This window comes from Microcaecilia unicolor, chromosome 6 (assembly GCF_901765095.1).
Source record: "Microcaecilia unicolor chromosome 6, aMicUni1.1, whole genome shotgun sequence".
Taxonomy (NCBI): domain Eukaryota; kingdom Metazoa; phylum Chordata; class Amphibia; order Gymnophiona; family Siphonopidae; genus Microcaecilia; species Microcaecilia unicolor.
The window spans coordinates 250974202-250995707 of record NC_044036.1 but is presented as its reverse complement, the minus strand read 5'-3'; the positions used below and the strand labels follow the sequence as shown (position 1 = coordinate 250995707).

Below are 21506 nucleotides of genomic sequence, written 5' to 3'. Positions count from 1 at the left end.
AAGCATATTTGTCCAGACCAAAAGTCACCTTGATGTCATCTGAGAGGTTTTTTACTACATGTAGTTATTCCACTGATTGTTAATCAGTGAAACCGTAGAGCTTCAGGAACAACTGCATGCAATGTGACGTAACCTCAGAATTGGGAACAGGGAGATATGCATGGAGACAGGGGGGGGGGGGGTTGATAGGTGAGAGACACGAAGAGTCGGGTGGATGGGGGACAGGGAGATATGCATGGAGTCAGGAGGGTGACAAAGCAGTACAATTTTATGGTTTATAATGGTCTAGAAAACCCATTATAAACCCAATATAAGCCCATTATAAACCATAAAATTGTACTGCTTTGTCACCCTCCTGTCTCCATGCATATCTCCCTGTCCCTCATCCACCCAACCCTTCCTGTCTCTTACCTATCCGCCCCCATCCTGTTAGACTGTCACTGGAATGCTTTGATGTATCACTTATATATACTGTCATCTACCAACATTTGCTTATTTCCGATCTGACGAAGAAGGGCAACCTTCGAAAGCTAATCAAGAAATGTATTAAGTTATGTCCAATAAAAAAGGTATCATCTTATTTTCTTTTCCATGTTTTATTTCTATTGATTACATTTAAAAGTGGACTAACACGGCTACCACACCGATGTACTTAATCAATCCAGGGTTTATTTTGTACATTTCAAGGAGGAATGATGAGGCAGTTGCACCTCAAAAATGCAAAACTTCAAGTTTTATAGCTTGGTCCAACAGTTCAATAATGAAAATAAAGTAAGGGTTATGGAAGAATTACCACAACATATTTGGAGTACAAGTGATTCACCATATGGACTAGCCGTAAATGCAAAACCCCATAAGATAGAATTAATAGAAGGGGCACAGGGGCCGAAGCAAGATCCTTACCCCATACGACCTAAATTAGTATCCAAAACCCTGGAACACATTGGTAAATTATTGAAATGTGGTATTATTGAACCTTCAGTATCCCCGTACAATACCCCATTGTTTCCGGTCCCGAAAGGGGAAAACAATGTAAGGATAGTACATGATTTAAGAGAGCTAAATGAGGTTACAAAAAATCAATTTCCAATTTGTGCGAACCCCGCTACCCTTTTGCACACCCAGAATATATATGCGTACAATACTGTCATTGACTTGTCTAATGCATTCTTTTCAATATCTCTTCATCCAGAGTCTAGGGATTTGACGTCATTTATAGTACAGAATGAGGCATACCGGTGGACTAGGATGCCGCAAGGCTTTACTGATAGTCCATCGGTATTCTCGAAACAATTAATGATGGATTTAAAGGATTTCATGAGTCGATTGCCTGACACGGTGTCATTGTTTGTCTATGTAGATGATATTCTACTGTCTGCTGAGACTGAAGCAGAATGCCTAGAATGGACTAGAAAATTATTTTTGTTATTAGGAGAGTTAGGATATAAATGTAATAAGGAGAAATGTGTTGTAGCTCAGTCTACTGTCACCTTTTTAGGACAAAATGTTTCAGCAGAACATAAGGTCATTATACCGGAAGTTATATCTATTTTAAATGAGACTCCGGTACCGCAAACAGTTACCCAGTTACGTGCTGTTTTGGGAATGTTAAATTACTGCAGACAATGGATACCAAATTATACACAAAAAGTAATGAGACTTTATAAACATTTGAAACTGCCCGCAGCCACACCAAAGAATACTCTGATTGTGTTGGAAGAGCAGGATAAAATAGTACTGGCTAAGATTGTGAGGGATTTGTTATCCCCAGGACCCTTAGCAATAATAGATATCCAATCACCTGTGCATCTATGGATAAAAGACATGGGAAACAGTTGGGCAGCCATGATTAATCAAAACAAAAAATAAATAAAGTAAGCAAATCAAATCAATTAATGTGAACGGGAAGGAAGAGAGGAGGGTAGGTGGAGGCGAGTGGTTACAAGTGGTTACGAGTCAAAAGCAATGTTAAAGAGGTGGGCTTTCAGTCTAGATTTAAAGGTGGCCAAGGATGGGGCAAGACGTAGGGGCTCAGGAAGTTTATTCCAGGCGTAGGGTGCAGCGAGACAGAAGGCGCAAAGTCTGGAGTTGGCAGTAGTGGAGAAGGGAACAGATAAGAAGGATTATCCATGGAGCGGAGTGCACGGGAAGGGGTGTAGGGAAGGACGAGTGTGGAGAGATACTGGGGAGCAGCAGAGTGAGTACATTTATAGGTTAGTAGAAGAAGTTTGAACAGGATGCGAAAACGGATAGGGAGCCAGTGAAGGGTCTTGAGGAGAGGGGTAGTATGAGTAAAGCGACCCTGGCGGAAGATGAGACGGGCAGCAGAGTTTTGAACCGACTGGAGAGGGGAGAGGTGACTAAGTGGGAGGCCAGCAAGAAGCAGATTGCAGTAGTCTAAATGAGAGGTGACAAGGGTGTGGATGAGGGTTTTGGTAGAGTGCTCGGAAAGAAAGGGGCGGATTTTACGGATGTTGTAAAGAAAGAAATGACAGGTCTTGGCAAACTGCTGGATATGAGCAGAGAAGGAGAGAGAAGAGTCAAAAATGACCCCAAGGTTTCGAGCTGAGGAGACAGGGAGAATGAGAGAGCCATCAACAGAAATAGAAAATGGGGGAGCGGGGAGGTGGGTTTGGGGGGGAAAATGAGAAGCTCGGTTTTGGTCATATTTAATTTCAGGTGGCGTTGAGACATCCAGACAGCAATGTCAGACAAGCATGCTGAAACTTTGGTTTGGATGCAAGGTGAGATATCAGGGGTAGAAAGGTAGATTTGGGAGTCATCAGCATAGAGATGGTAGGAAAAGCCATGGGATGAGATTAATGAACCAAGGGAAGAAGTGTAGATAGAAAAGAGGAGGGGACCAAGAACAGAACCCTGAGGTACGCCGGCAGGCAGAGGGATAGAAGTAGAAGAGGATCCACCAGAGTGAACACTAAAGGTGCGGAGGGAGAGGTAGGAAGAGAACCAGGAAAGGACAGAGCCCTGGAATCCAAGTGAGGACAGGGTTCACTTGGATTGCAGAACAATCAGATATGTGTTATGAACTATGGCAGTGGTTTTTTGTATGTATCCCAAATTTTAAAACGTCATTGGAGAATACTGACGGCTCTTTTTTGTTTTAAAGATACGACAGTTCAGATAGCATACCAAAGAAGATGCAATTTGAAGGAATATTTGAGTCTAGCAATGCTGCCATATCTGCCTCAGTGACTTGACAACTCACTAGATGGTGGCCATTTAAGATGTGAAATAAATTTACAGAATTCAATTTTTGAGAATCCATTGGATAAAAGAAAATATCAGTTGAGACAGTCCACCACTTGTGAGTCAGAATATGCAGTCTACTTTATTTTGTGTTCTTGTGAAAAAGTATGTGTGGGACTGTGATACCCCGAGTGAGGGTTGAGGGTGGGCCTGTGAAATTACACAGCCAGACAAAGGGATATAAATGAAAACAAGTGTTTATTTAATTGAATCCTGAGGCTTGTTAAGTCACAGGACCAGGAACAAACATAGAACGCTTCTGTAGTTCAATAAGCAGTCTTAAGCAGGCCTCAGGCTGGCAAGACCTATACACAGTCTGTGGCTGGTAGGGTGGCCTCGCCCCAAACACAGCCTGTGAGTCTTTCTCGGTTCTTCTCCGAGTACTAGGGTCTGGCTCCAGCCAGACCGCAGAGCAAGACTTGTCAAAGAACAAGCAAAAGTGGCTTACCTCAACCAGGTCACAATTCTTAACCATAGGTAGTGATGGCATACACTGGGGCTTTGATTCCTTCTTTTCTCTGGGCCTCCTTAACCTCAGTCAGGCCCTGTCTTATATACTTCCCGGTTTAGGCTCCATCCCTCCTCCTGGCTTACTTCCTCCCAGGTGGTACTTGTGCTCTTAAGGTGGCTCAGGCTGTCTAAGGGACTGTTTTTAAGGGTGAGGGGCAGAGTTCTATAAACCCCTTCAGGGACAAACAAGGAGGAAATTTTGGATTTGCATGAATGAAAACTGGAGCTGTTTGAATAATTCCAGGACTGAGGCATGTATAGTACAATATTGTATGGAGAAGAATCATCAATTTACAGACTTATCCTTCTTTGTACTAGATTACGTTCCCCTTCTTTAAGAGGGGGGCGATCATAAAAGTGGAGGAGTGGCCTAGTGGTTAGGATGGTGAACTTTGGTCCTGGGCAACTGAGGAACTGAGTTCGATTCCCACTTGTGGCACAGGCAGCTCCTTGTGACTCTGGGCAAGTCACTTAACCCTCCATTGCCCCAGGTACAAATAAGTACCTGTATACAATATGAAAGCCACATTGAGCCTGCCATGAGTGGGAAAGCGCAGGGTACAAATATAACAAAAATAAAAGGAAACTTTTACTTTTACAATGTGAGTAATATTGGATCTTCAATCTGAGCACTGTGGAACCAATGGTTTTAAAACAGAATATTGAATGGCAAGATATTTTTGCCCGAGTGATTGAAAGTTTTATCAATCAATAGAGTGAAGAGTTAAAAATTTGTGAGATTGGTTGATTGCCGCCAAAAGCATTTTAAAATTTCAGGCGCCATTTTGGTTTTTTGTCACTCTTGCAAGAATATCCATGTTCAGTAGAGGTATATATAAGTTTTTTGATTTTTTGATAAAATTGTGTGTGTTTTTTTGGTTCTCACCTTATATTTGTTTCTTTAGATATTTTAGGTTCAGGCTTCCTGAAGTAGCAGGACATTGTTGCAGATAAATTTTTTTTAACCTTGTTAAAGATATAACTGGAAGGTATATTTGCCTGTGTTTATACAAGTATGAGCAAGTAGCAAGTTGCAGAGTTTGTCTTAATATGCTCTATGAGGCTTTTCTTTCTGAGAAAAATTTGATAAGCTTACAGTGGGTACTATAAGCAGATGACAACTTTCCAGCAAAATCAACAGTTACACATGTTGGGGAAGAATTTCAATCGGTGGTGGCGAGTGTTTTTTTAGCTGCTGGTAGTATTACTTCTGGATATTCAATGCCGGGCCATGTCTGAGCACCAGCCCTGAATACTGGGACTATGCGCTGGCTCTCTCTTATGTGGTTAAGTGCGATATTCAGCACTTACAACCTAAGTAACACTGCATAAAGACAGGACTGAATTTTAGGTGGTCCAATTTGGTTGCTTAACTGCCTAAGTGCCGACTCTCTCCCCGGACCACCCACATAATAGCTGGCTTTCAGTTCAGTTTTCAGAATACCCAAAATGAATATGTATAACATAAATTTGCATCTCATCCATATTCATTGTAGGTATCTTGAAAACCACACTTACTTTGCGTGTCTCGAGGACTGGATTGAGAACCACTGCACTAACCCCTCTGTTTACAAAGCTGCCCGGCAAGGCCGACACAGCCTATGTCGACATTACCATACTGACAGCCATTAGCGCAGCTTTGTAAACAGGGGGTAATAGTGTTATTTGAATAAAGTTATCCGGTTACTACTACTTATCATTTCTATATCACTACTAGATGCACGCAGCGCTGTACACATTATATGTAGGTAATTCCTCTTTCCCTAGTGGGCTCACAATCTAAGGTGTTTTTTTGTATTTGAAGCAATGGAAGGTTAAATGACTTACCGAGGGTCACAAGGAGCTGCAGTGGGAATCAAATCCATTTACCCAGGCTCTCAGCTCACTGCATTAATCATTAGGCCACTCTGGTTAACTTAGACCTCATAAATAGCTGTCTTAGAGTTAACCAAATAAATTATTTCAATATTTAGTTAAAATTAACTGATACGTTATCTGGTTAATTTTAACTGGATATTCTGCCACAGAATATTGGCCCCCATATATTTAGGGGCAAATTTATCAATTGGCAAATGTGGTAGAAAAAGCCTTTAAGTCAGCTGGCTGCCAAGTGAGCCCTGCAACTAGCTCATACTTCCAGTATATTAAAGTATCTGCCCTGCTCTCAATCTTGATCAGTTTCCTGAAGATGAATTGCAGTCCCATGGACTTCTTGCTCTTTGGCAGAGGTCTAAGAAAACAGCAGCACAAAAAAAAAAAAAAAGGCCTGGATGGTGGGAGAGAGAAAAGGCTAGACTGATTGTTGTATTTCTTCAGGGATTGGACCAGGCTGCATCTCAACAATGATGAATGATTCTTTTCTAATGTTGTCTTTGGCATCAAGACACTCCACTCAGGCTCCATGATGAATTACCAGCAGGACAAGTTTGTTCCTGAGTATAGGTAACTGCAATAATAATATCTAATCTTTCCTTCTATTTACGAGTAGAGTTATTTTAGCTTGTGATAACCTTTTAAAGGACCAACAAAAGAAAGGAGTTGTGTGACATGGGCTTTTGTGCCCATATGCTTATCATCTTAAATAGGGGATTATGTGGTCTTGAAAATCAAGTGCTATTAACATTTTTATTGGTGGTTGAAAAAGAATCATAACCTGCAAATAAATATAGTTTACTCCATGGCGAATATGGTTACCAGAGTGTATACCCTCTGACATCAGTGCATATAAATATATATTTATTCCAGTCATCTAGAATAGCCAAATGCTCAATATTTGTTGGACTACAATGCCATGCATGCAGTGGAGTAAAACCTGATAAGCAGGATGGAGGCAATTGGCAACCATATTATCACCAGATTGTCTGTCTGATACAAACCAAAATTTCCACTAATTTGTTTCCAGAATGTGAGTGCCAGTTCTATAAGTGGGCATCTCCTGTTATGCACTCTGATGCAGGCCTGTGAGTGCCTAGTTTATAATATCATCTGGGAACCAAGATTCCGTTAAGGAATACTAGAGTAACAACTGAATTATACCACAGAGGTGGCATAACTGCTAGCATGCAAATGCAGTAAGGGCACATGTAACTTACAGCTTTCTGGAAGTTACCCTTGTAACTGTGAGCTCCACCCATGCGTCACCCACATTTGTGCCCTTTTTGTAGTTGCATGCCATAGCACGTATGTACACCCTTATAGAATGGTGCTTAGGACATTTACATGTGTAAGTGCTACTTTTCTCATCATTTACATATGCAAGGTGTGCATCACCATAGGTTACTTGTTATAGAATTAGCTTTCACACTTTTGAAAATGAGAGTGGAGCCAAAAGGAAGGCAGATACCGCCTTCCAAAATCCTCTTCTCTGCCTCTTAAACTCTATCCCCTAGCATTTTCTTCCTATCTTCTTCCTTTTCCTCCTCTCTGCCATATCCTCCTCCATCTCCTTCCCTCCACCAGTACCGTCTCTCCAATATCCTCTCCCTGTATCCTTCTTTCTCTTTCTCAGCAACTTCTCTACTGCCTCATGCAGCACCCTACCTCTCACTCTCCCATCTTCTTAACCATCCTCAATCCCCAGATCATCTGCCCTGCTTTTTAACCAGGATCACTGAGAGACACAGCCAGGCTCGGGGAGGACTGCCACCACTCCCCACCCACCTGGGCTGTTGCGCTGTGCCCCTCCCACTTGGGATGCCCCCTCACAATTGAGCCGCTGCCCTTGCCCGCCACCTTACCTTCCTGTGTCTGACTGCTCCTCTCTTGGGCTTTCTCTCTGCTCCTGTGTGCCAGGAGGACCAGGATAATTGCATTGATGTAATAACCCGGGTCACCTGGTTTATCACGTTAATACAACCATCTGGGTCCTCCTGGCACACAAGAGCAGAGAGACAGACCTGGAAGAAGTCAGGCAGGAAGAAACTTGCTGGCCGGTCCTGGGGAATTTTGATCCCCTGCCCCCCCCCCCCCCATCTCTGTGGCCCTGCTTTTAACTGCCCCATCTCCATCGTTAATGCCTCTTAATCCCTCTCCCCAATATCCTCTCCTCTGCTTCTTCATCCCTCATCTCCAGCATCTGCCTTCGGTCATCATCCAGGAAGTGCCAGATGAGCAAGCCCTGGAGTCACTAAGACCACCAGCAAAAATGTAAATAGCTCCTATAGGCTGATTTTCAGCCATCTGAAATCGTAAGTAGCCTACATAACTGCATGCAACTGACTTACCAAAAAGGAACAGAGGAAGATAAATGAGACAAAATAAAAGTAGGCAAAGTCATTTCCACATTCATCTTTGGTCAGGCCGGAGCGTGGATCACAAGGCTGGTTACTGAGACACGCCAGCATGATCTCGTGCCAGCCTTCTCCAGTGGCACTCCTGTGGAAGGCAGAGAGACAATCTGATGAGCCAGATGCTCCATGGGCATTTTCATAAAAAGGCTGAATACTGGCAGAACTGTTCTTGACTGGGAACACACATGGAAGAAGTCAGAGCTCTCTTTACTCATCCAAAAGTACAAAGACTAGCAGACACTCAAGGGAGTTACATAGAAATAATTTTAAAACAAATAGGAGGAAATATTTTTTCACTCAATGTATAGTTAAGCTCTGAAACTCTTTGCCGGTGAATGTGGTAACAGCGGTTAGCGTATCTGGGTTTTAAAAAGGTTTGGACAAGTTCCTGGAGGAAAAGTCAATAGCCTGCTATTGAGACAGACATAGAAAGCAACTGCTTGCCCTGGGATTTGTAGCATGGTATGTTGCAACGATTTGGAAACAGGATACTGGGCTAGATGGACCACTGGTCTGACCCAGTATGGCTACTCTTATGTTCTTATGTTCACACCAACTGGAAGCTGAAGCCCTGAAAATCCATTGTTGGTTGCTATCTGGGGTCTGGAAGCAATGCAAAGAAAAATGGAAAATATCTATCTAGCAGAGTAAATGAATAATTATTTGATTCCTTGTGAGAGAACTTTGAAAAACAGTGATGTGCTGGATGATGTCTCCTGGCAGCCCCTTTTTAAATTATTTTTATCAAAACACAGAGAGTGAAGAAGAGATGGGCAATAGCCCTTTGAGAAACTGGCAGCGCATCTTTGACAAAGACCAATGCTGGAATTATCAAGAACTATACAAGGTGGTATGCTTCTTATTAAATTAACTTTACTATGTATTTTCTTAGGTGACCCCTAGAAACTGAGACTTTCATGTTAGAACGAATTGTTTTGTATTATAATAAACAGTGCTGTAATTTATCCGATTACAGATAAAGCCTCAATTTTGTTATTTCTATGACTTTGGGATATTCCCTCTTATATTGTTTTCCTGTTACTTGTAACAGGGAGTCAATTTTGAATAGCTCACATAATTCCAAAGTATGCTGGTACTTGTGGAAGGCGATTTTATAACAGGATGCCTATGTGGAATACCCAAAAAGGTACCTATTTTATAAAGGCAATATAAATACCTACATACCCTTATATAATAGATACCCAGAACCTGCCCCAGTAGCACACTGTGACAGGGAAAAGAAGCACAGACTGGATTCCCTCTGACTAGGAAACAGACTCAAAGACCCTGTCAGCATAAAGCAGGAGCACAGGAAAGAGTTTAAGGCAGACAAGCTTCTCCCCTCCCTGCATCTAGGGAAAGAATATCTCCAGTGGAAACTAGGGAAAGACAATTACCCCCGAATTCTATATATGGCAACTAAAGTTCCATGCACAAATCAGCTTACATAGTTGATTTGTGCATGTAACTTAATTGATTAATGTTAATAATTGGCTGCTGATAACCAATTATTGGCGTTAATTGGCATTAATTGGGTATTATGCACACATCGTATTCTATAACGCTATGCGCAGAACTCCTGTACTGTGTAATTTCAGGGGGGCATGGACAGGGGCATTCCAGGGGTGTTCCTAGAATTACAGAAGCACCTAACTCAGGTGCTGGCATTTACATCTGCTTTCAGCTAGCGTAATTGCCGGCATCTAAAGTTGGGCATTTTTTATGGGGATGGGACTTGATACACCCCCTTTCTGTGGTTACAATCAAAGTGGTTTACATATTATATACAGGCAGTGAAAACGAGCATGCATGCAACATGAGGGGAAGCAAGGCAAGCAATGTGTAGAGAACAGCACTGGAGAAAGGCTTAAGCTGGCGGGGGTTGGGGACCCCTGCCAGCCAAGGTATGTGAGGTTGTGGCAGAGAGGCAGGCCAAACTGTGCTCCTCCCCACTTTAGGCTACAGCCCCCCCCAAAACATTGAGGTCTGGTTACGCCCCTGTACACAGGTACTTATTTTGTACCTGGGACAAAGGAGGATTAAGTGACATGCCTAGAGTCACAAGGAGCTGCAGTGGGAATTGAACCCAGTTTTCCAGGTTCTCAGGCTGCTGCACTAACCACTAGTCTACTCCTCCACTCAATAGCTTAGTGCTGTTCTATAAGGGTTGCGGATCCTTTATAGAATAGTGCTCAGTGCTTACATTTTTTTGTTACCATTTATAGAATCTAGTCCTTAGCTTTTACACCTGAGGCTGAGGGCAGGGAGGAACCCAGTGAGTTTCCCTGGGACTGCATACAATATAGTCTCTGCTCCAAAGGGAGTGACTACTTCAGGGGTGTACCAGGAAATTTTCCAGGCTGCCTTGAAACTTAGACACCACTACAGTGAAGATTATGGAATGAGAGGCAGATCCCCAGTAACGCTCAACAGAGGAGGAGAAGATGCTGTCTAAACAAATGGACCCAAAGTAAGTCAGTCATTTCCGGTGGCCCACATAACTACTGTTTACTCCTGCTCTTCCCAGACTTCTCTGTGGAGGTTTTATTCATTTTGATCTTTACAACTGTGCAGTGTAGGAGACAGGGTGGGCTCTGGTTCTGTGTAACTAACAGTTAAGCCTATCTAATGGAGCTGACTGACAGCCTGATGCACTAAACAATCGTTAGAGCCCTTCCCTTACCGGTGCTCGGTGCTCCTTGTAACTCACTTGCATTCTCTATTCCATCATTAAACAGTCGGCCAATCGGCTGGTCGAGCATGTGCAGAGCAGCCAAGCGTTATGCTTAGGGACTTCCAGGTCTCAGCTGAGTGAAGCACTGCCAAAATGGATGTTTTTTTTGGATGGGCGTCCATTTTGGCCATCATTCCCCCCCCCCCCCCCCCTGCAATAATAAAAACGTCTTTTTTGGCAGTGCTTCACTCAGCTGAGACCTGGAAGTCTCTGAGCCAATAACGCGCTGTGATTGGCTCAGAGACTTCCAGTGCTCTCAGCTGAGTGAAGCACTACCAAAAAAAGACGTTTTTATTATTGCGGGGGGGGGGGGGGGGGGGGGGCATGACGGCCAAAATGGACGTTTTTTTAAAGCGGAGCGCTATATTTTTTTTACTTTTGTTGCAGTTTTTCAATCCCGCGCAGCCCCAACGAGAGGTACAGACCTCTCATTAGATTTTCCAGCGTTAAGGCAATCGGAAAAGGTTAGTACATCTCATCACAATAGGGTTTCTACACAATTTGCTCATCTGCATTCTGTTTTCGTTAGCTGCTACCATCCTCGGAAAAAAGTCTTTAGTGCACGCCAGGGTTTACTACTTGCTCGTTAATGGCTCCTTATGTTTAGTGCATCTGGCCCTGAGAGAGACAAAGGGAAGAGGGATTTCTTTTGTTTAAGGAGCAGCATGCCAGTGATATTAAAAGAAAAGTATACTAACTGAAAAGCAGAGGAGAAAAGGACACTGTTGAGAGATAGTAGGAGAAAACACTAGGCACTGTTAACTAGAGATCTGGAAGCCCTGTAATCTTTCTATGCTGCATAGCCCCGCTGGACGTCTGAAGATTATCAGCCAGCATTTATCATGAAAGCTCTGCCTAAATGCCAGGAAGCCAAGAACTTGTGAACCCTGGAGGGAGTGGATAATATTTTGCCTTCTTTAAATATATATATATATATATATATATATATATATATATATATATATATATATATATATACAGTGGGGGAAATAAGTATTTGATCCCTTGCTGATTTTGTAAGTTTGCCCACTGACAAAGACATGAGCAGCCCATAATTGAAGGGTAGGTTATTGGTAACAGTGAGAGATAGCACATCACAAATTAAATCCGGAAAATCACATTGTGGAAAGTATATGAATTTATTTGCATTCTGCAGAGGGAAATAAGTATTTAATCCCTCTGGCAAACAAGACCTAATACTTGGTGGCAAAACCCTTGTTGGCAAGCACAGCGGTCAGACGTCTTCTGTAGTTGATGATGAGGTTTGCACACATGTCAGGAGGAATTTTGGTCCACTCCTCTTTGCAGATCATCTCTAAATCATTAAGAGTTCTGGGCTGTCGCTTGGCAACTCGCATCTTCAGCTCCCTCCATAAGTTTTCAATGGGATTAAGGTCTGGTGACTGGCTAGGCCACTCCATGACCCTAATGTGCTTCTTCCTGAGCCACTCCTTTGTTGCCTTGGCTGTATGTTTTGGGTCATTGTCGTGCTGGAAGACCCAGCCACGACCCATTTTTAAGGCCCTGGCGGAGGGAAGGAGGTTGTCACTCAGAATTGTACGGTACATGGCCCCATCCATTCTCCCATTGATGCGGTGAAGTAGTCCTGTGCCCTTAGCAGAGAAACACCCCCAAAACATAACATTTCCACCTCCATGCTTGACAGTGGGGACGGTGTTCTTTGGGTCATAGGCAGCATTTCTCTTCCTCCAAACACGGCGAGTTGAGTTCATGCCAAAGAGCTCAATTTTTGACTCATCTGACCACAGCACCTTCTCCCAATCACTCTCGGCATCATCCAGGTGTTCACTGGCAAACTTCAGACGGGCCGTCACATGTGCCTTCCGGAGCAGGGGGACCTTGCGGGCACTGCAGGATTGCAATCCGTTATGTCGTAATGTGTTACCAATGGTTTTCGTGGTGACAGTGGTCCCAGCTGCCTTGAGATCATTAACAAGTTCCCCCCTTGTAGTTGTAGGCTGATTTCTAACCTTCCTCATGATCAAGGATACCCCACGAGGTGAGATTTTGCGTGGAGCCCCAGATCTTTGTCGATTGACAGTCATTTTGTACTTCTTCCATTTTCTTACTATGGCACCAACAGTTGTCTCCTTCTCGCCCAGCGTCTTACTGATGGTTTTGTAGCCCTTTCCAGCCTTGTGCAGGTGTATGATCTTGTCCCTGACATCCTTAGACAGCTCCTTGCTCTTGGCCATTTTGTAGAGGTTAGAGTCTGACTGATTCACTGAGTCTGTGGACAGGTGTCTTTCATACAGGTGACCATTGCCGACAGCTGTCTGTCATGCAGGTAACGAGTTGATTTGGAGCATCTACCTGGTCTGTAGGGGCCAGATCTCTTACTGGTTGGTGGGGGATCAAATACTTATTTCCCTCTGCAGAATGCAAATAAATTCATATACTTTCCACAATGTGATTTTCCGGATTTAATTTGTGATGTGCTATCTCTCACTGTTACCAATAACCTACCCTTCAATTATGGGCTGCTCATGTCTTTGTCAGTGGGCAAACTTACAAAATCAGCAAGGGATCAAATACTTATTTCCCCCACTGTATATACCTGTATATATATATATATATATATATATATATATATATATATATATATATATATATATATATATGTGTGTGTGTGTGTGCTAGGAGTCTGCCATAGAAGGGAACTTGATATAAAGGAGAGATCTTTGGAGAATTAAAAGAGGCCTGCCCACTGAATGTATGTAGGATTTTACTTTTCCTTGCACTGGAACTTGTAGAGCAGAGAAGAGGGGATTTATGGACTGCTTATTGAACTCAGCCAGGACATAAAATTGATAAACTTTGGATCTTTGATAAAGGTGGCTGCAAGTATTTTTTGTTGTTGTTCTTGTCGTGTTACTTCTGAATTGTGTGGCATTTTGCACAGTGCCTGTTTATACAGGGGTTCTGTTACTAAGGTGTGCCAACAGTGGCACGTAATGCACACTAATTTGTTAGCGTGCACTAAATCCATTAGCACAATCTTAGTAAAAGGACATCATAGTGCTATGGGTACAACCCAGAGGACATGCAAGATTGAAGATGACAGAAGACGCCTCATCCTGATTCATCAATGGAAGGCCAGCACGAGTGTGACAATACAAATTTGTATCTGCTCTGAAGAAGTGTAAATGTGTGCATCTCCCTATTTAATAACATACACATGTATATCATAATCACAATCACAGAGCTTAGAGACCGCCTAATTCCATAAATCTGGTTCTATGCGGCTAACAATAGTGAAGAATCGTAAAGTCCACATATTACAAAATAAGGTACAACTTAAGCCAGTTTTACTAAACATTTTTGAAAAAGAAAAGATTTTAAATGTTTGTGAAACAAAGCACAAGTAGGTAATTGTTTAAAAAATTACAGACTCATATTCCAATATTGGGCTGCCAGATAGGGAAACAAACTGTCCAACATTCTTTTAAATGAATTCCCTTACAAGAAGGAAAACTCAATATAAAAGGGTCAAAAAGTCTTCTTATATGAGGAGAAAGATATTAAATCTATCAAAATTGCTTTGGAATTTTTATGGATTAAGCAGTTTATAAATGCTCAGATTAAATTAGATTAGAACTGTATGGGAACTTCTCCATTAATTATTTGAAAAACAAAACACAATATTTTAAACATAATCCATGCATTTACTGGCAACTAGTTCCATCCCTGCTCAGCCCAAACTATGCACCAGGGAATGCCTATGTACAGCACACACATCTTGTATGTATTCAGCTGCTGAATTTTGTAAGATCCATTTCCATATTACATTTCATTACACATTTATATCCTGCATATACTGGTAACAGTTCAATATGTTTTAACAAATAAGGCATTAACTTTCTCCCCATCACACTGTAAGGGGGTACTTGGTAGGAATATGTCCTATTAAAGAACATAGTAGTCTACTGTCCTTTATAGAACACCAGCCTATCTGGGTATATAAGTGCCTACAGTTTAGGTATGGGCACTTATGCCTGCCATACACCTGATGTAAGTGCAGGCACCTAAACACCAAAGACATGCACATGTTATAATATTCTATAAGTTATGTACTTAAGTGTGAGCCCTGCCCACACCCAACCTCTGCTCATATATGTATGCCTCCCTTGAAACTTATGCGCTATGCAAAACAGACACATATTTACAGAATAGTGCTTAGGTGCAATTTTGGCACATTTTATTTATTTATTTCCAGACACTTGATATACTGCTTGATGGCCTACACGTGGAGGGACATAATCAAAAGGGGCGTCCAAGTTTTCCTGTGGATATCCTCACAGGATGCCCCGGCGAAGGGGCGGGGAAACTCGTATCATCGAAACAAGATGGGCGTTCATCTTTCGTTTCGATAATACGGTTAGGGACGCCCAAATCTTGACATTTAGGTCATCCATAGAGATGGTTGTCCTTAGACTTGGTCGTTTCTGATTTTCGGCGATAATGAAACTAAGGACGCCCATCTCAGAAACGACCAAATGCAAGCCCTTTGATTGTGAGAGGAGTCAGCATTTGTAGTGCACTGGTCCCCCTGACATGCCAGGACACCAACCTGGGACCCTAGGGGGCACTGCAGTGGACTTCAGAAATTGCTCCCAGGTACATAGCTCCCTTACCTTGTGTGCTGAGCCCCCCCAACCCCCCCAAAACCCACTACCCACAACTATACACCACTACCATAGCCCTTACGGGTGAAGAGGGGCACCTAGATGTGGGTACAGTGGGTTTCTGGTGGGTTTTGGAGGGCTCACATTTACCACCACAAGTGTAACAGGGAGGGGGGATGGGCCTGGGTCCGCCTGCCTGAAGTGCACTGCACCCACTAAAATTGCTCCAGGGACCTGCATACTGCTGCGATGTACCTGAGTATGACATTAGAGGCTGGCACAAAATTTTTAAAGTTGTTTTTTGAGGGTGGGCAGGGGTTAGTGACCACTGGGTGAGTAAGGGGAGGTTATTCCCGGTTCCCTCCGGTGGTCATCTGGTCAATTCAAGCACCTTTTTGTGTCTTGGTCGTAAGAAAAACTGGACCAGGTAAAGTCGTCCAAATGCTCATCAGGGATGCCCTTTGTTTTCCATTATGGGTCGAGGACGCCCATGTGTTAGGCACGCCCAAGTCCCGCCTTTGCTACGCCTCTGACACGCCGCAGGGAACTTTGGTCGTCCCCGCGACGGAAAGCAGTTGGGGACGCCCAAAATCGGCTTTCAATTATGCCGATTTGGGCGACCCTGTGAGAAGGACGCCCATCTTCCGATTTGTGTCGAAAGATGGGCGTCCTTCTCTTTCAAAAATAAGCCTGATAGGCAACTAGGCAGTTTACATAGGTATACAATGAATGTAATAAAGGTGAAATATAGGAGAGGATAGAGGAGCAGAGTAGCGGAAACAATCATCAACATAGGGAGGGGGCGAAGTTGATAGTGAAGAGATGGGTCTTGAGGGCTTGTTTAAAAGCTGGAAGGGAGAGTTGGTTCCTAATGCGCAGAAGGAGATCGTTCCAGAGTTTAGGTCCTTTGTAGCGGAAGGCTGTACGGAGGGAAGTAGTGAGGTGAAGTTGATTAGAGAAGGGAAGAACCAGGAGGTTAATATCAGCAGAGTGCAAGAAACGGAGTGGTGCATAGGGAATCAAGTGCTTGTTCAGATAGGCGGGTGCAAGCGGAGGCTTAGTTTTGTAGATCATGAGAAGCATCTTAAGTATGATTTGAGCAGATACAGTGTCACGATTGTAACTATGTTCCCGGTTGGACTTGCTTTGGGGTTCCTCCAACCATGCCAAGTCTATGTGTAAATCCTGAAGCCTGGGAGGAAATCCTGAAATCCGGTCCAGTTCAGGCTAGTCTGTTTCTGGATCTTGTTCTTGCCAAGCTGTGCTCTGCTGTTCCTGCAATCAAGCCTCACCCTTATCCGTGACCTCAACTCGGATTGCCTTTATCAAGCACCTGGGAACTTTCTGGTTTGCTTTTGCAACAGAGGTCGTCTGATGAGCTTCTCAGCGGTCAGTGTTGTTGCAGTGCTACCCTGTTACTTCTTATCCTGTCTTTGACCCTGCCTGTTTTCTGGAGTATTCTACTGTTTACTGCCTGCCTTTGACCCTGCTTGGTTCCTGGAGTATTCTACTGTTTGCTGCCTACTTTTGACCTCGCTTGGTTCCTGGAGTATTCTACTATTTGCTGCCTGCCTCTGACCCCGCTTGGTTCCTGGAGTTTTCTACTGTTACTGCCTGCCTCTGTTCCTGCTTGTTTCCTGGGCTACTTGTCTGTTTGCTGGCCACCTACTGGCCCCTGCAGTTCTGGGTTTTCCCTTCTGTCTCATAGTCCTGCCGGCCACCCACACCCGGGGGCTCAACCTCTGGGGAACGGCGGTCAAGCGCAGGTGAAGCCTAGCCATTCCTGCCTTGCCTGTTCCAGTCTGCTCTACTTCAGCTGCAGCTCCAGTTCCAGTCCTGTTCCTACCAGCCCATCTGAGTTCTGCCTGGTCTCCTGTTTGGGGTGGTTTTCCTGCCACTGCCGCTCCTCAGCAGTGGCCCAAGGGCTCACAAATCCTGTTTCCCCATGAGAGGCCTGACAATTCGCAAAGGCTATGAGCTCGGAAGAATCACCCGTTCTTAGGGAGCTACAGAGACAGATTGCTTATTGCTGTAAACTTTTTAATGAATTGAGCCCACGTGTAGAAGGACCTGCCAAAGAAATGTCCAGATGGATCGATTACAAAGATATGTGCAAGACAATTGCCCGGGACCGGGAGCGCCTCACGTTTTGGCACCGTCACTTGCAGATTCGGTACTGGCTATGGTTCCTGTCACGTCAGGTATCCGTCTTAAGTCACCACCGACATATGACGGTAATCCCAGAGACTGTAGAGGGTTTCTCAACTAGTGTGAAATAATCTTTGAGCTTCAGCCTCGAGACTTTCCTTCTGATAGAACCCGGATAGCTTACATTATGTCATTACTGTCCGGGCGAGCATTAGCCTGGGCATCCCCTCTCTGGGAAAAGAATAATCTGGTGCTTCACGATCTCCATAGTTTCCTGGATTAGTTTAAACGGGTTTTTGAGGAGCCCGGGAAAGTTACTTCTGTAACGTCTGTACTCCTGAGACTAAAACAGGGAACCCAGACCCTGGGTGACTATGCTATTAGGTTCCGCACTCTGGCTTCTGAATTGGCCTGGAATATCGAGAGTCTGGTCACGACCTTCTGGCAGGGGTTGGCACCCCAAATTAAGGATGAGTTGGCTGGACGTGAACTTCCGACCAGGTTAGACGACCTGATTGGACTTTGTAACATGATAGACATCCGTTTTCAGGAGCGTAACCAGGAACGGCGCTCTACAGAAAAGATAGGCTTAAAGAGACTGAGTGTTTGGGATACCGCATAGGATCCTAGTCCTAGAAGGGCTCCTCCTTTAGAGCTGTCAAGCCTATGCAGTAGGGTCATACTCCTCTCTCGATGCAAGAGAAGCAGAGAAGGCGGACACTTAATCTATGTCTGTATTGCGGTACTATGGGACAGTAAGCGGACCGGTGCCCGAATAAACCTGGACCCTTGGATCAGAGTCTGACTGCAGGTACCATAGTGGGCTTATCTTTTGGCTTAGTTTGTAATCAAGTGGTATTACCAGCAGTGCTTGATTTAGACCAAGATAAGGAGCATACTGAGGTCTTTGTAGATTCCGGGGCAGGGGGAAATTTTATAAATGAATCCCTGATCCGTCAATTTAACATTCCTACACAAAAGTTATCGAAGACCATTCCGATTCTCTCAGTCTATGGTAACACGCAAGGATACATAAGCACACAAACGGTTCCGGTGCACCTATGTATTGGGGACCACAAGGAGGAGATCTCCCTATATGTCCTCCAGACAGCCTTACAACCCATCGTGCTGGGGTTACCTTGGCTACAGAGACACAATCCGACTTTTAACTGGGGAAGTGGTGAGATCACGGACTGGAGCAAGTCTTGCAGAGAATATTCTCTCGCTCCTCCGACTTGTAAGGTGGACAATGAGCCGCAGGACTTAGATGCGGATGCATGGACTGATATTAGTGACTCACAGTCTCTGGACTCTAATGCTTCAGCGCTCGTCACAGCCAACACTTGTATATTACCCCAGAATCGACACTTTCAGGTTGAAGCCTGCACTACTTCCAAGCCTACGCACACCTCCAGAGGAGGTTCTAGGAAGTCTTTGCACAGTTTCTATTCTCCTACTATGCCCATAACACAGAACCCGGGTATGGCTTGTAGTTCTGCTCCACTGTGAAATGCTAGATCTAGCCCTAGCCACAAGGTCCAGGCATGTCCTCCATCCAGAGACCTGTTTTCAATCTCTAGTTCTATAGGTTCTGTTCATTCACCTAAACTTGGCAATGGGTTTCACCGAAGATATCCCTGGAGACCCAAACCCCACGTGGAGACCGGGGGAGTCTTGAGGGTGAGGTACTGTCTCGTTTGTGACTATGTTCCCGGTTGGACTTGCTTTGGGGTTCCTCCAGCCATGCCAAGTCTATGTGTAAATCCTGAAGCCTGAGGGAAAATCTTGAAATCCGGTCCAGTTCAGGCTAGTCCGTTCCTGGATCCTGTTCTTTCCAAGCCGTGCTCTGCTGTTCCTGCAATCAAGCCTCACCCTTATTCGTGACCTCAGCTGGGATTGCCTTTATCAAGCACCTGGGAACTTTCTGGTTTACCTTTGCAACAGAGGTCGTCTGATGAGCTTCTCGGCGGTCAGTGTTGTTGCAGTGCTACCCTGTTACTTCTTATCCTGTCTTTGACCCTGCCTGTTTTCTGGAGTATTCTACTGTTTGCTGCCTGCCTTTGACCCTGCTTGGTTCCTGGAGTATTCTACTGTTTGCTGCCTAATTTTGACCCCGCTTGGTTCCTGGAGTATTCTACTGTTACTGCCTGCCTCTGTTCCTGCTTGTTTCCTGGGCTACTTGTCTGTTTGCTTGCCACCTACTGGCCCCTGCAGTTCTGGGTTTTCCCTTCTGTCTCATAGTCCTGCTGGCCACCCACACCTGGGAGCTCAACCTCTGGGGAACGGCGGTCAAGCGCAGGTGAAGCCTAGCCGTTCCCGCCTTGCCTGTTCCAGTCTGCTCTACTTCAGCTGCAGCTCCAGTCCGGCGGTTCCAGTCCTGTTCCTACCAGCTCATCTGAGTTCTGCCTGGTCTCCTGTTTGGGGTGGTTTTCCTGCCACTGCCGCTCCTCGATAGTGGCCCAAGGGCTCACAAATCCTGTTTCCCCGTGAGAGGCCTGACATACAGGCAACCAGTGTTCAGATCGGAGAGGGGGGGGGTGACATGATCAAATTGTTATGGAGTAATTTGACAGCTGTGAATTGGACTAACTGGAGACGTTGAAGGGATGAGAAAGGAAAGGCGATGTAAAGGGAGTTACAGTAGTCTAGGTGGGAGATGACTAGAGCCAGCACCTATATGCTAGTATTCTAAACATTTACACATGTAGGGCTAGATTCTATATATGGCACCCAAAAAATCGGAGTTGAAAACCCTCACTTATGCATTATTCTATAAGCTGTGTCTAAAGTTCAGTGTGGTTTATAGACTAACGCTTAAGCACTATAGTCATGTGTAAATTTAGGTGCCACCATTTGCACCAACGAAAACATGCAAATGCCCATGCCTAACTTTACGCGTGGAGCACCCTTATCCTGTAATTACACGTATAACTGAAAACCTTGCCCCATTCAGCTCTACAATGCACATGACTGTCCCCTTTCCGCACTCCCTTTTTGGGACCATGTGTAAACTTTAGGCGCCATGCGTAAATTTTAGGCATGGATCATGTGCCTAACTTTATGTGACAATAATTCCATGTTAAAAAGCCAATTATTGGCTCTAAGTGGCTCATTGTCTTATTAAATTGTGCACACAAATCGGCACCGTGCTTAAATTTGTGTGCACAATTTTTGGCGACATTTACAGAATCAGGGAGCTAATGCACCCTTAACTATTAGTGCCTATTATATAGAAATGCCCCCTAAACCCTCATTCTATAATTGGAGAGCCTAAATTTATGCACCGTTTGTGCACTCAGATTTTAGAATACAACCACTTACATGTGCAAATTTTACAGATTCGCCTGTAAATGCTAGTTCGGGGCCACGTGGTATTCTATAATCTTAGCATGCAACTTACACAGCATGCACTTGCAAGGGAGCATTCATGTAGGTGGGTCACGGGCATCTCTTACAATTATGTGTACGTTATAGAATAGTGCCATATACATGCCACAATGCAGCATTTAAGTGCATGGCATAAGTGGGCACATCTAAATGTTGGTGCAGAAATGCCTCCCTATGCTAATATTCTATAGTGGAATCTGGGTGCCCAGATTGCATTAAAGAATTTGCACTTAGTACCCAGCATTTTGGAACCTGAATTTTTGCGCACTTTAAAGAATTGCCCCCTATGGGGAAATTCTATATATGGTGCTGAACATTAGGCACTACTTCCATTCCGAAAATTCAGCATGGAAAAGCATTCTAATGGATGAAAGATGCTGAAATGGGGCAGAAACAGCAGATCTGTGCGAAAACACACTCATGTACCCATTTATAGAATAGCACATAAATGTTTCCGCTTGGATCTGCAAAGGGGGCATGGGAGGGGCATGGGCAAATTAGGGGAAATCCCTTAACATGCATGCA

The 21506-nt window shown here is 44.2% G+C and overlaps 1 protein-coding gene across 1 annotated transcript in view; it reads right to left on the bottom strand.

The window, feature by feature from the left end:
- The window catches only part of CACNA1B (calcium voltage-gated channel subunit alpha1 B), a 1447778-nt gene that overhangs the window by 201985 nt on the left and 1224287 nt on the right, over positions 1 to 21506 (bottom strand). The window contains exon 36 of the mRNA XM_030207102.1: positions 8001 to 8151. Coding sequence (XP_030062962.1) covers positions 8001 to 8151 — 151 coding nt within the window. The remainder of the gene's footprint in view (positions 1 to 8000; positions 8152 to 21506) is intronic.